General features: G+C 50.3%; 6 protein-coding genes across 6 annotated transcripts; 3 read left to right on the forward strand and 3 right to left on the reverse strand.

Annotated features, from left to right (window-relative positions):
• Window positions 1-1,484: 1,484 nt before the first annotated feature.
• Window positions 1,485-3,592, reverse strand: QC761_0032150 (uncharacterized protein; the record flags this gene model as incomplete). Its single annotated transcript, XM_062872278.1, has 3 exons — window positions 1,485-2,888; window positions 2,944-3,135; window positions 3,192-3,592. The coding sequence occupies 3 exons, from the start codon at window positions 3,590-3,592 to the stop codon at window positions 2,840-2,842; spliced, it is 642 nt and encodes a 213-aa protein (XP_062734379.1). The 3' UTR covers window positions 1,485-2,839.
• Window positions 3,593-3,628: 36 nt separating this feature from the next.
• On the reverse strand, window positions 3,629-4,156 carry QC761_0032160 (uncharacterized protein; the record flags this gene model as incomplete). Its single annotated transcript, XM_062872279.1, has 1 exon — window positions 3,629-4,156. One exon carries the CDS (start codon window positions 4,154-4,156, stop codon window positions 3,629-3,631), a length of 528 nt encoding a protein of 175 aa, XP_062734380.1.
• Window positions 4,157-5,641: 1,485 nt separating this feature from the next.
• QC761_201170 (uncharacterized protein) lies at window positions 5,642-6,982 on the reverse strand (the record flags this gene model as incomplete). The annotated part of the gene is made up of 1 exon (XM_062875846.1): window positions 5,642-6,982. The coding sequence occupies one exon, from the start codon at window positions 6,980-6,982 to the stop codon at window positions 5,642-5,644; it is 1,341 nt and encodes a 446-aa protein (XP_062734381.1).
• Window positions 6,800-7,722, forward strand: QC761_0032180 (uncharacterized protein; the record flags this gene model as incomplete). Its single annotated transcript, XM_062872280.1, has 3 exons — window positions 6,800-6,877; window positions 6,959-7,528; window positions 7,644-7,722. Exons 2-3 carry the CDS (start codon window positions 7,350-7,352, stop codon window positions 7,720-7,722), a joined length of 258 nt encoding a protein of 85 aa, XP_062734382.1. The 5' UTR covers window positions 6,800-6,877; window positions 6,959-7,349.
• Window positions 7,723-8,093: 371 nt separating this feature from the next.
• Window positions 8,094-9,412, forward strand: QC761_201180 (uncharacterized protein; the record flags this gene model as incomplete). Its single annotated transcript, XM_062875847.1, has 3 exons — window positions 8,094-8,318; window positions 8,376-8,563; window positions 8,618-9,412. 3 exons carry the CDS (start codon window positions 8,094-8,096, stop codon window positions 9,156-9,158), a joined length of 954 nt encoding a protein of 317 aa, XP_062734383.1. The 3' UTR covers window positions 9,159-9,412.
• Window positions 9,413-10,879: 1,467 nt separating this feature from the next.
• QC761_201190 (uncharacterized protein) lies at window positions 10,880-11,822 on the forward strand (the record flags this gene model as incomplete). The annotated part of the gene is made up of 3 exons (XM_062875848.1): window positions 10,880-11,147; window positions 11,204-11,324; window positions 11,372-11,822. The coding sequence occupies exons 1-3, from the start codon at window positions 10,934-10,936 to the stop codon at window positions 11,820-11,822; spliced, it is 786 nt and encodes a 261-aa protein (XP_062734384.1). The 5' UTR covers window positions 10,880-10,933.
• Window positions 11,823-12,631: the final 809 nt, after the last annotated feature.

Consider the following 12,631-nt stretch of genomic DNA (forward strand, 5'->3'; position numbering starts at 1 on the left):
GACTGTTTGAAGGACGGGAAGATGTCGCGGCGGTGATGTCACTTGTTTTCATCAGTCTGACAGCTGTGCTTTTGGGGAGAACAAGGCCAATACACTCCTGACCGAGGCACAGCACTTCCTCTTGGCTCCGGCACTTGACACAACCTGTTCCTGACCGCTCACACCGATTACGATGCGCATTATCGCCGAGTCCAGAATGGCATCGTAGGGCTATGCTCTGCAGCTTCGATGCGGCCATATGATTAGGCCAAATAGTGTGGGTTGGCTGGGTCGGGCCGAAGGCTTATGGGGCTTGGGAGAAGATGATGTTTCGTTTCAGATCCCCAACTCCAACGACTCTCCAAAAATGAAGTTGGGGGGATTGTGGCACAGCACACCCGATTTCAACTCTAGACATGCAGAGGTCTTGATGGGAGATGCACGCCGGCACGTATAACAGAGGAAGATGGCCGAAACGGAGACCAGGTAGATGCCCGGCCCGGGCCTGTGGCCTTCCGGGAGTGGGATCGGGATTGGTGTGGTGCTGTGGCTGTCTGTGGAAGATATTGAAAGGCACGCCGACGCCGATCTGTGAGCTGCGCCGTCGGCCAGTCAACCCTTGATCACTTATTTACATCCCATATGTATACCGTATAGCCTCCATGTAGATAAGTTTATTAACCCAGTCTTTTAAACTGCTGACCCTACATTTTTCTGTCCGCAATCCTAGCCTTTTCTGTCTATAATCCTAGCTTTTATTATCTGTTAACCTAGCTTTTGCTATCCATTTTCAGCTCAATTGCTGAAAAATATTATGGGATATCTACAAGACTCTTACGCATGCAATCATCTCATAAGCTATTAAGTATTATCGCCGATACTCTTTTCATTTTGACGGGAACTCTAGGTCGGAGCAAGACTAAAAACATTTGCCGTAGTCTGGCCTTTCAATCCGGTTGGAGATACGACACAAAGAGTATCACGTATCTGAACACCATAGCCCTGCTTCATGCTTCATGTTGTTCGAGACTGGTATACTTAAGAGATAAAAATAGAGATCTATCTACGCATCTATTATGTATATACCGAAAAGGTCTTAATGTCTATGTCTTCCTCCTCAAAAAGACCACAAATCACTATTATCACTCCAACAGTTGCTAACACACAACAGCTGCTAACACAAGCAAAGAGAAGAGAGCAACCCGGCTATTGTCAAGGATAGATAAAGAGTAGTTCGCAATCCATATTATATCCGCAGCCGCACACCATCCCTTACCGGCCTCTACCTCTACATAACCCAAAAACCACCAGGCAAACCAAAACCCCAAGCACCCTCCCAGTCCAGTCCAACCCAACCACCACTCAATCAAACCCCTTACCCCCAAACAGTCGGGAAGTATCTTCCCGGGCCTGGCGCACAATCCACTCAACCAAGAACAATTCACGCCTGCTACCTAACCATCTAAAACAAGATAAAAGCAACATGACCAATAAAACACCCTTGGTATCCTTTCTCCGTGTAGACCATTTTGCAGCTATGCCCGAAAAGAAACCACGCCCCCAAATCCCTGAGCCATTCCCACGAGGTTGGCCGTCCCCCATCACCTTTGGTCGATTTCTCGATCATTTCTACACAACCCACAACCCGCATGAACGAACAAGCAAAAGCCCAAGACAGAAGCCCATCCAGAGTTCATACCGAATGGATAGCCGGCTTGCATAAAAAAGGAATAATAACCAGGAGAACAGCCAAAGGGAGACGGCTCTCTTTGACGATCCTGAGGCTTCTTCCGAGTCTTTCTTCAGGGCTATCAAGCAAGGTAGGTAACTATCGGTATCCAAAGCGATTTGGTTGGGTGTTGCTGAGGCCGAGGAAAATATCCTCACCAGTCATCCTCGCTGGAATTTTGCTCTACCATCTCTCCTTCTTGGTCCTCCATGTCGCTGGAGTCTGGATTGCCCGCGAGGCTGTCCCAGTCGTCTTCGGTCCTGTCCTCCTCCCCTTCCTCCTCTTCCTTTTTCTCCTCATCCTTCTTCTTCTTCTTCTTCTTTTTCTTCTTCTCCCACTCCTCCGCCCTCTTCGCCCACTCCTCCCACTTCGCTCACAATGCCTCCACCTCCTCCCGCTTCTTCGCCCGCAATGCCTCCACCTCCTTCCATTCCACCACTGTACCCGCCTCCGGCTTTTCCATAGCTGCAACCGACTCCGGGTTCGTCTCCTTCGTCTCCTTCTTCTCCACCTCGCTCAGCCCAGACCCCCTGGCATTTCCCAGAATGCCCATCTTTCTATCCCCGACATCTTTCTTGTTACCATAGCCTCCATACGCAGAAACTTTAGCTGGTGCAGCGAAGATGTTGGGTGGAAGACCGGTGGTGGAGGTGTGGTTCGACGAGGCGGCGTTCATCTTGGAGTTGGCGGGGATGTCCTCCTTTGGTAACGCTTGGTAGGTGGAGGGTTTGGGCATGGGGGCCGGTGGAGAGTAGAAGGTCCCAGCAGGGGTAAGGCTTAAACCAGGGTACTCTGGTCTCGGAGGGGAAAAGAGTGGCGGAAGGCTACGGCCTTGACCGTGTTCCTTGGTCAGGGGTCACGAGGCATGGGTTACGGGCGAGGGATGGTGGGAGAGGTGTTGGGTTCATCTTGTTCCTGTTGCGCAAAGGTGTCGGGCCTTACGGAGGATACCTGAGGGTTGTTAGGTCCGTTCTGGATTGGTGCGCGATAAATACTGGATCCTGACGGGATGCCGGGGTAGCGTGTTGATCTGGAGCCAAGGAAAGGGTTTGCTCCCGGCAAGGAGGAGGGGGTTGTTGTTGAGAAAGGGCCGGGTGTGCTGAAGGGCTTCCTGATGGCGGGCTGCGTCGCTCAAAGACTAGTGGCGCTAAATAAGCCATGCATCTCGGTGTAGTGCTCGCTATGGGTGAGCTTGTTAATAGGATCAAGGTTAATAGGGGGAGGACAGGACATACTTGATAGTCACATCTGTACAGACCTTGTGGCAGAAAAAACCAGTAACGGGGGGCAATCTCTGCTTCTGTGCTTTAGAAGTGGCTTCGTCCACTTTTACACTCACGCCACTGTCTGCGGGTGGCTTGGAGAGCAAGAAAGTAGCACCCATTGGCTTCGGATTGCGATCGCTCTTTCTCTGGCGCTCACATGCACTGCTCAAGTTTGTTAGAAAGTACAGCTTGAGTAAGAACCATAAGAGAAGACATACCAAGGCAGGAGAAACGGAAACAGAACGGGTTTTGGACACCATCGACATGTCGGGACCTCCTTCACACTCTTCTCCTCCCCCTCCCCCCCAACAGCCGCCAAAACAGCCGTCTTTGAACCCCTCAACTCCTGAAGCTGAACCTCCCTCTCCCGACCAACCACATCCTTCACCCTCACAGCCATGTCCTCAATAAAATCGCCAGACCTGTCATGAATGTACTTCTGCATCGCACCCATATCCTCATCCAACCGCTCCTCCATCTCCTTCTGGTGCTTTTCCATCCTCATGGAAAGGTCGTCTCTCAAAGTCTGCAAGTCACCGTTGTGCATCCGCCTGATGTCAGCAACACTCCTGTTCAACAGATGAAACCTCTCGTTGATATCATCGAATCTATCCATCATACGGTCAAATTCATCAAGCGTGAGCTCGCCCTGAGATCAAGCCTCCATGCCAGCAAGCCGGTTGGTGATCTCGTCGAGCTTGGCCATGATTTGGGCGTTGGTTATAGTTTCTGTTGATGGGGAGGGTTGGGGAAAGAGGAGCTTGGTGAGGTCGTGAAGGAGGTTGGCTTGTGTTTGTGGGCCATCATTGATGGTTGTCTCCTGACCTACCCAGAGGCCGCGGAGGGTGTTGGCCAAGTCGGCGGCAGCGTCGTTGATGCGATCGAGGGTGTTGCTCTCGGTGGTGCTGTCCCTCATGTCGAGCAAGAAGCTGCCAAGAGCATTGATCTTGTCGCCGAGGAGGTCCAGGAGATTATACTCAGAGGCGGCGAGCTCGTTGTCCGGGTTGTTCAAGGCTTGATTCGCATCGGTAACAGAAGCCTGAGCAACAGGGCGAGGCAGCTGGGCCTCATTATGGGGAGCATCATGCATCGTGGCAGTATGTTTCGGGGTCTTGACTGTTGCTGAAGTAGGCTGAGTGGTCTCGTCCTTACGAGCACACTTAGTATAGTGACCACGGCCCATGATAGCTGGGAGTATTTCAAGTGTCGGATGTAGTGATGGAAAAGAGAAGAGGAGTGATGAAAGAGGGAAGAGTAGTGATGAAAAAAGGCTGAGTGGAAAGCAGAAAAGGGCACGATGGAGAAGAGTTTTATACCCGAGTCTTGAGACTGAACAATAAGTTAAACCTAAATCGTTTTTAACTTTCAACACTCGAAAAATTTCCAGTCACACAACCCAGCTCCACAAACCCGCCATCAACGCCATTAAAGAAACTTTGATGGAATCAACCCTGCCGTGGTGTTTGTGGTCTCCGCCTGCTGAGTAGGTTTCCCGTGGTGTCCTCTTGCGCGTGTTTCGTTGTGCCAGCCCCATTCAATTCTTGCACTGTCTCTTCATATTCTAGAGCTAGTAATGTATAATGTGGTTCATGCTGGTATGCACCCTGCTCCCATAAGAGAACGAGCTACTCATCAATACAGGCCATCCTTTTATGGCATACCTCATCCTCATTGAACTCATCATCCCCAGGGCTCATCACATACCCTTTCTCCACCCGCACTTCTCTTGATTCACCTGGTCGATTCATGCCTGAACACATCTTAAGGCCTGCTCCGACTGTTGTTGGTAATCCTCAGATTCCTCATCCATGCTATCGCAGGTTTGCTGCAGTCGGGATATGTTGTTCCACGTGGATCGACGTTGAGAGGGATTCTGGCTCGGGTTTAGGTTGGACATGGCGTTCAGTTTGCTATTTTATATATATATATATATATATATATATATGTTATATCGTGACGGTTGTGGCTGCGTGTTGTGTTCGCAGTTTGGCAAGCCTCATGATATGGAGCTTGTGGTGTTGAGAGAGATGGGGGAACAAGAGCTGGATGGCGAGCTGTGACTGGTAATCTTGTCGTTTTGGACACTTGGCACTCATAAGCCGCCAGCCATAAGCAGGTAGATGTCAGACTTATCATGTGCTAATAACAAGCTGGGAGTCACAATGGACATGAAAACCTTCGCATGGAAAGCCACTGACGATAAGGAAATGTCTATTGACCAATCTCTCCACTCCTGCCCCATTTACGTCTGGGAGCAGCAAGCAGGTGCCATTGCTTGCCCTTTCCAATCTGTTCATACAATTGAAATGTCATCTTTTCATAGAGGCACAGAGCAGCCCAGAGTGTGAGAACGGTGGCGATTTCGAGGAGGGCTTTGGCTTTTGTGGCTTTGGGTTCTGTTGTCAAAGTTTGTTAGGTCAAGATTGATTGCTACTCGAGGATGATACACGACAAGAACGAAGAGACGATGTGTTTGAAGATAAAGTGAACTATTTCTCCCAAGTTTATATACATCTCTGTCCAAGGGCGCCTGAGAAGCTTTCCATCACCCATCTAACTGTACATCTCGATTTGTCTACCAATATAATGCATGTATAAAAGCCAAATATTTCCCCAACGCCACGCAATGCTCAGTTGTCAAAAACCAAAAACCAAAATTGTGTCTGCATCATCCAACCAACATCCAAACACCCCATCCAAGCACCAGGCCGAGGCCCAACCACCTCTCTACTCCCTGAACTTGCCTGAACCCAGCACTGGTGCTCCCACAGCAAGGTCTCTTGACAAAGGTCACGTTGTTCATCCTTGCTGCTACCTCGAAGACACTCCCTGGGTAGTCACCGTAGTTGTAATAATCCACATTTAGGACGTTTGGTGGCCGGGTCCACTGATCCCGGCAGTTCGCCGCTGCCATGCCCAAACTGCCTTTCCCTGACGCTGCGTTGGTGGTATTCAACGCACTAACCGCCGGCACCAAGATTGACTGCCCCAGCAACGACACCTCGGCGTTGAGGTTGTGATTCATGAGATACAGTCTGTTCTTGGCCTGATCCTCTGGCAGATCTGGTGGGCGCTGAACGGTACATGGGAAGGTATCGTCAAGTGGATCGAAGGGCGTTTCCCACATGGCCGAGAACTCGTCTTGTAGCCAGGGATAGGCAGTGGCGTTGGCATTGTAATCCAGGAACATGACCACCCTCTGCCCCGTCAAAATCATCTGGGCCAGCGTTGGCCAGTCCTCCAGCGCCATTGGAATGACCGGAGGTGTGTAGATGTATTGTAGAATTCCGCTACGCTCGATCCAGGGGACGTATAAGTCTGGGTTAGAGTAGTTGCCATTTCCTAACAGGATGGTGACGACATCGTAAGGATGGACAGACACCCATTCTCGAACCTTGCCTAACCAGTCCGTGATAGGGCCAGCGTCGAACAGATCGCAGGAGGTATGGCAGAAGTGTGGCTGGGTGCCGTTGACTGGGAACTGAATCTGCCCCTGGAGGAACCGAATTCCATCGTTGAGCTGGTCGGTGACATTATACTGCTGGTTGGCAGCGGCCGAGCCGGCACGAACGAAGGGCGAGTTGTGGCACCCTACTTCGGTGATGTTGCTGTATTTGCGCTCGCATAGCTCGGGGTAATTGTTGCACGGCCGAGTGTTCGTCGGTCGTGGTGGGGTGGATACTGTCGAGGATGCAGTGCCGTTCGTGGAGGTGGTAGCAACAGAAGAGGTGACCGAGCCTGTAAGGGTGGTTACAAGATCTGTCTCGGTATAGTTGGCTGTCAGAACCCCCAATGAAGTAGGAAGAGAGGTCGTTGCAAGCGTGATCTTGGAGGAGAAGGTCTGGTAGGTGCCGGTGGGCGTAGCACCGTTGAGCGGGATAGTGCCGCTTTTTGTACCAGTCAGGTAGGTAATGGCCTCTTCGGTGTTCTGTTCGATGCTCTGGCCGGTGACGAGGCTAATGCTGAGGGACGTTGCCCAAAGCAGACGGGTGAAGCGTTTCAACGCCATTATCGTTGTGTTTCCTGAACCCTAAAAAAAGTGCAAAGGGATACAGAGAGGAAGCTTTAAAACCCCAAACACGACGTCCTGCTCCTTGCCGTGGATCCCGATCTCGAAAGCAAGCAGCCTTAAAACAGGGATGCTGGCACCGCCGCAGCGCTGTGGGGAGCCAAGTCAGAGCCGAGAGCTTGGAGACCCTTGCAATCGCCAGTGATTATCGAGCGTCGGTCCATGCAACGAAACAACACGAGCTGTTCATTTGTCGTCTGCTGGCCGCGCGCGGTTACCTCGATTTTTGTTTCAACTTGAAAGAGATGCCATCTGATATGTCGGCTGTCTATCGTGTCCTGTTCACTCTCTGCCAGTGTCTTTGCCAATGACAGCTCTCAAGCGCGATGACGTCGCCAAAGCTAGCGGCTCTCGGCAACGGTTCAGTGTTTCTGCCAAGGCTGATCGACAGGCTGGTCTGGAACGTCAGATTCTGATTGACTGCCGCTCTTCTTTTCTCTTGGAAATCAAGACTTCTTCTGGTTTGTCCTCTGAGCTAGAGACGTGGTATGATGGCCTTTACACTCTGCACGTTGCTATCGCTGATTGACCGACAGTTTGACTGGAGGAGTCAGTTTGGGCTGACAGCTCACCGCTAGGATTTTATGTATATCAAATTCAGGGGCCGGCATCCAATTGACGCCGGGATGGAGCAGGAGCATCAAGCTCCACCCGCCGGACTGGACCCCCGACGCGCGTAACTGCACCGCCCTCCCTCCACTAAATGCTCCTTGGCATCTCATCCACATACGACATCATTGTTGTTGCTTTAATCATCTCTTTTCTTGTCTGGCGATCTTTAATTCTCTTGGTGTAGCTCGCCATCTGTTTTTTTTCTAGTCATAAGCTCGCCCGCTGCATCTCTCGTGGAAACCTGTCGAAGTATCGTGGAGCCGGCATCCCGAGAACCAAGAACCCAAGAACCTTGATGACTGCATATCCTCTGGGCTGAGTTTTGTGTTCTTATCTCACCCACTGCAGCCGCATTTCTCGCTCGCGCCGCTCTTACAACCGGACTTGCTTCCGGCTCACATCTCACCTTTCCGGTCAGTGTTTGTCAACGACAGCAACAATGGGCCTCCCGTCAATTCTTAGGCCTCGAAAGAGGAACACAACCACGCCCACCAGCGAGAAACATGCATCCACTGGGCCTTCAACGCCGACATCTAGGCCAGATTATCAGACTGGAAGTGATACCATTCCACAAGACACACTTCGACGGGTGACCAAAACCCGCCGCATTTTTGCTTTGACGGCCTCTATCTCATATCTCATCTCATGGGTGTTTTTGGTGCTGGTATGTGATTGTTGGAGAAATCTTCGCTCTTTGATCACCTTACTGACATGGCTGCAGGTCTTGATCGGTAACACATATCCCAAAGCCGTGCTGTCCGACATCTACTTCTTCAGGCTAGACCTCTCAGACATCATCCCCCTGAGCGTTCCCAATGCCAGACTGATCAACTCCATCGCCCAATCCATTGGTCTGCACGACTTCTACCAAGTTGGGCTGTGGAACTTCTGTGAAGGCTTCATCAATGAGTAAGTTCTTTTACTAACAGATACCAGTGTGTCTTCATGCTAACCCTATCACAGAGGCATCACTTACTGTTCCAAACCCGAAACCCTCTACTGGTTCAACCCCGTCGAGATCCTCATGTCCGAACTGTTGGCAGGAGCCACGATTGCCCTCCCCACCGAAATCATTACCATTCTCTCCATCCTGCAAATCACCAGTCAGATCATGTTCGGCTTCTTCCTCACCTCTGCCATTCTGACATTCCTTTACATCTTCCTCTCGCCGGTCGCCACAAAATCCAAGTGGTACAGCTTACCACTGTCCATCGGCGCGTTTATCAACATGATGCTGGTAGTGGCGGCAAGCATAGTAGGCACCGTCATCAGCCTGGTGTTTAAGTACGCGGCTGAAGCTCAGAAGGAGCTCAACATCAAGTCCTATGTGGGCACAAAGATGTTTGTGTTCATGTGGTTGGCCGCTGGGTTCGGTGTCATTGGGTTTGCGGTGCACAGTGGTATGGGTTGCTGCTGTGTGAGCAGGAGGGATGTCACTACTGGGAGGAGGACGCTGATGCCTGATGGGCAGGGGTTGCAGAGGAAGTCTGTGGTGGTGAGGTGAATGACTTAAAGCGAGCGAGTACCAGCGGGTAATTTAGAGCGGAGATGATACCACATTGCATAGTTAGATTTTTTTCGTTGGCATTTAAATAGGAAGGAGTTTGGGGGGTATATAAGATATTATAGGCGCCTACTTCTGGCATACACTACCACCAATCACAGCAAATCCATTTCTTCATTATTTTACCTGATTTATATAATATATCTCGATCATTCACTCAGTATTACTAGAACCCTCGTAATATTTCCCGCCAGTCTACTCGCCATCTATCACTCACTGACCCGTATTCCCCTATCATCTTGTTCTATCTTTTAAGGACAGTGGATAGACGTTTACTTTTGATGAGGAAGTATTCATATGTCCAACTCACGTCCTGGCCGAAGTATATCTAATTTAAAACATCAGTCTTGGTCGATACCCTACCTAGCGGCTCTTTCCAAGTGTATCTGCATTTATTTGCTTATAATCTCTTTGTCGAAGATTCAACATTGTACGTGCCTTGGTTGATGATATCTAGACAGAATCCGATGTTAAACAGACACACCCCAGACTACATCTCGACACTTTTACTATCAGAGATCTCATTTCTGTACTATAGTACTAACCTTCCCCGTAAACTAGAAACTCACCACTTCAATATCTCACCACAACAACCAACACAACGCCTCCATCTCTCCCCACCGCTCGAAACCCCTTCATCCACTCAGCTCTCCACCACCTTCACCACCGCGCGAAACCTTCTGCATCGACTCAATCCCCCACCACCCTCACCGTATCTTAGACCGCCATACCTCTCAAGCATCCAACCGCTCCCATAGAATCCTCCCAGTTTCCGAGAGCAAACCCTTCCAACCTCGTCCTCGACCCATCTTGCATCGCCAAGGTCCATGCTGCAGCCCCAACCAACGCTGCAACAACCAACTACTCGGTGCGGTGCCCTACGAGATGCGCTTGAAGCAGCTCTCGCTCGGTGTCTCCCGCCGTGAAAAGCCCATGATCTGCGAGCTCCCACCGCGTACGCTCGCGCAGGAGCAACCGCACTGGTAGGTAGGCTAGTTCGGTTGCCTGGGGGTGAGGTAAGGTATTACAGACATGGACAGGCTCCGCTTGTCCAAGAGGACTCTGCGCTGGGCCTCGGAGGGCGTGGCTGTTGTGGAGTACAGCCTGCAAATCCACCGACAAGTCGGCGGCAATCTGAATGAGAACAAACACGACATTACCAACATCTACGACGCCATTCGGGGCCTCGCTTCTGGTCGCCAGTACAAAATGATCAAGTACGTCGACTTAGGTTATAGACCCGAGGATTTGAGCAGAATGAAACCGATTCTTATATAAATGGACTCTATCTTGGTGAAACGCAATGTGACGAAGTATTAATGATGTTTGGACCATGATAATCATCAGACTGTGTTACGCAGCTTGAATCCCGGGTTTATAGTATAGAGCAAATGACCCAGTGCCAAAACGTCGAAGGATATAGCTAAGTAAGGTACATATTATGAACCTTCTTGGCCATTTCAGTAAGATGCCTGCCTTAGGTAGGAAAACTATAGACGTTGAGGTCCGACCAAACAATTGGTGAGGTACTATCAACAATAGAAAATTGTACCCACATCATTCTGCATAATGAACTTGCTAATCGGGCGATCAACACCAAATCTACCTGTTGCGAGCTTGTGAATCCCTTCATTCTCGATGTCGAGGCTACTGATTGGAGGTGCTGCCTAATTGCCCCACTGTTTCATGACTCACTTCTCACATCATCGCTCTTCATGTCTCAAACATTGACCGCTTTATCGAACTCGAACATCACAACTCATTCAGCGTCAAATTTACCTTCCTCACCTCATCACCTTTTCACCACCTTGCATCAAAAAATCAGAACCGCCAAAATGGAAGCCCTCCTCACCGACCCCCTCATCATCTCCGTAACCTCCTACGTAAAAGACTACATGAGAAACTACGACGCCTCCCACGACTTTGACCGTACGCCATACCTATCCCACCCCAATTCCAAATCCCATGCTAACATCCATCACCAGACATCCAACGCGTCCTCTCCCTCTCCCACCACATCTACGCCCACACCCCCCCTCAGCAACAACCCCTAGACCTAAAAGCAATCCACCTCTCCGCCCTGCTCCACGACGTCGGGGACCGCAAGTCCGTTTCCCCTCCCCTCTTCCTCCCCCAGTGTCTAACCTCAGCAGATACCTCCTCCCAAACCAAGACCCAACAACCCTCATATCAACAACCCTCCTCTCCCTCTCCTGCCCCCCCTCCCTCGCCCAAAAAGTCCAAGAAATCTGCCTCGCAGTCTCCTACTCCACCGAAGTCAAAAACCCCTCCCATGTGCAGTCCATCCTCGCCAAACACCCCGAGTTGGGGGTCGTGCAAGACGCCGACCGGCTCGACGCCATCGGAGCGGTGGGGATAGCACGGATGTTCACCTTTGGCGGGGCCAAAGGCTCCCGCTCGCTGCAGGCGAGCGTGGATCATATTGATGAGAAGTTGGTCAAGTTGGAGGGGATGATGAAGACTGCTGAGGGGAGGAGGCTGGCAGGGGAGAGGACGGAGAGGTTGAGACGGTTTCGGGCGGAGTGGGAGGAGGAGGTGGGGTTTGTGGAAAAGTTGAGGTTGAGTAAGGGGGAGGAGAAGTAGGTAAATACCTAGGTAACGTATGTGTTGTGGAACATAGGGGTTCAAAGGTTGGATGGGAGTATTTGAGTTGGTAGAAAGGCTGGAACCACACACACACACACACACATACACGCACACACACACATACACGCACACACACACACCAAACTCTGAGTGTTTCCCATGTGCGCAGGTCATGGCTGTTTACGTTCGAGATTTTAATGTCCCCTATCCCAAATCTTTCTTCTTTCTGGATTTTTGTTTATGTACGAGAAATAAAAATGGATTATATATTTCTAGAAAGCGTGAAACACCATTTTGACGACCCAGCCTGCAAAGGAGCTTGACTTTTGAACATAAAGGTATGCCATTACATCTGTTACAAGACGAGAGCAAAAGATTAAAGCAGCCGAGATTATAACGGGACAGTATGATATAAAATGTGAGATGTTATATTGGTGATGGAATTGATAAAAATAAAAATAAAAAGCTGGAAAGACAAACGCTGTGTGACGGGCCGGGAGTCGAAACTGGGTTTTCGCTCAAACTCGGGAATGTAATAACCGCTGTACTACCTCGCCATGGAATTGCTTTCGAGAATTCAGGATTAAGTACCAGGCCTGCGTTGGGTTTCAGCCGGTGGGCTCTGGTGACGAGGTGACGTTGTCTTGACCCAGCTGGGCTGAAGTTTAAAAACACCTTGGAAAAATAGGGTGGTGGTTGACGTCAGCATCAGTGAAATGGACTTGGAAGATCAATGGTTCTTTTGTCACTGCGTAATTGCTGAAACTTCTCAAGGCTGGCTCATTATCAATCATCCATCATCAAAC

Source organism: Podospora bellae-mahoneyi, chromosome 2 (assembly GCF_035222275.1).
Source record: "Podospora bellae-mahoneyi strain CBS 112042 chromosome 2, whole genome shotgun sequence".
Classification (NCBI taxonomy): Eukaryota; Fungi; Ascomycota; class Sordariomycetes; order Sordariales; family Podosporaceae; genus Podospora; species Podospora bellae-mahoneyi.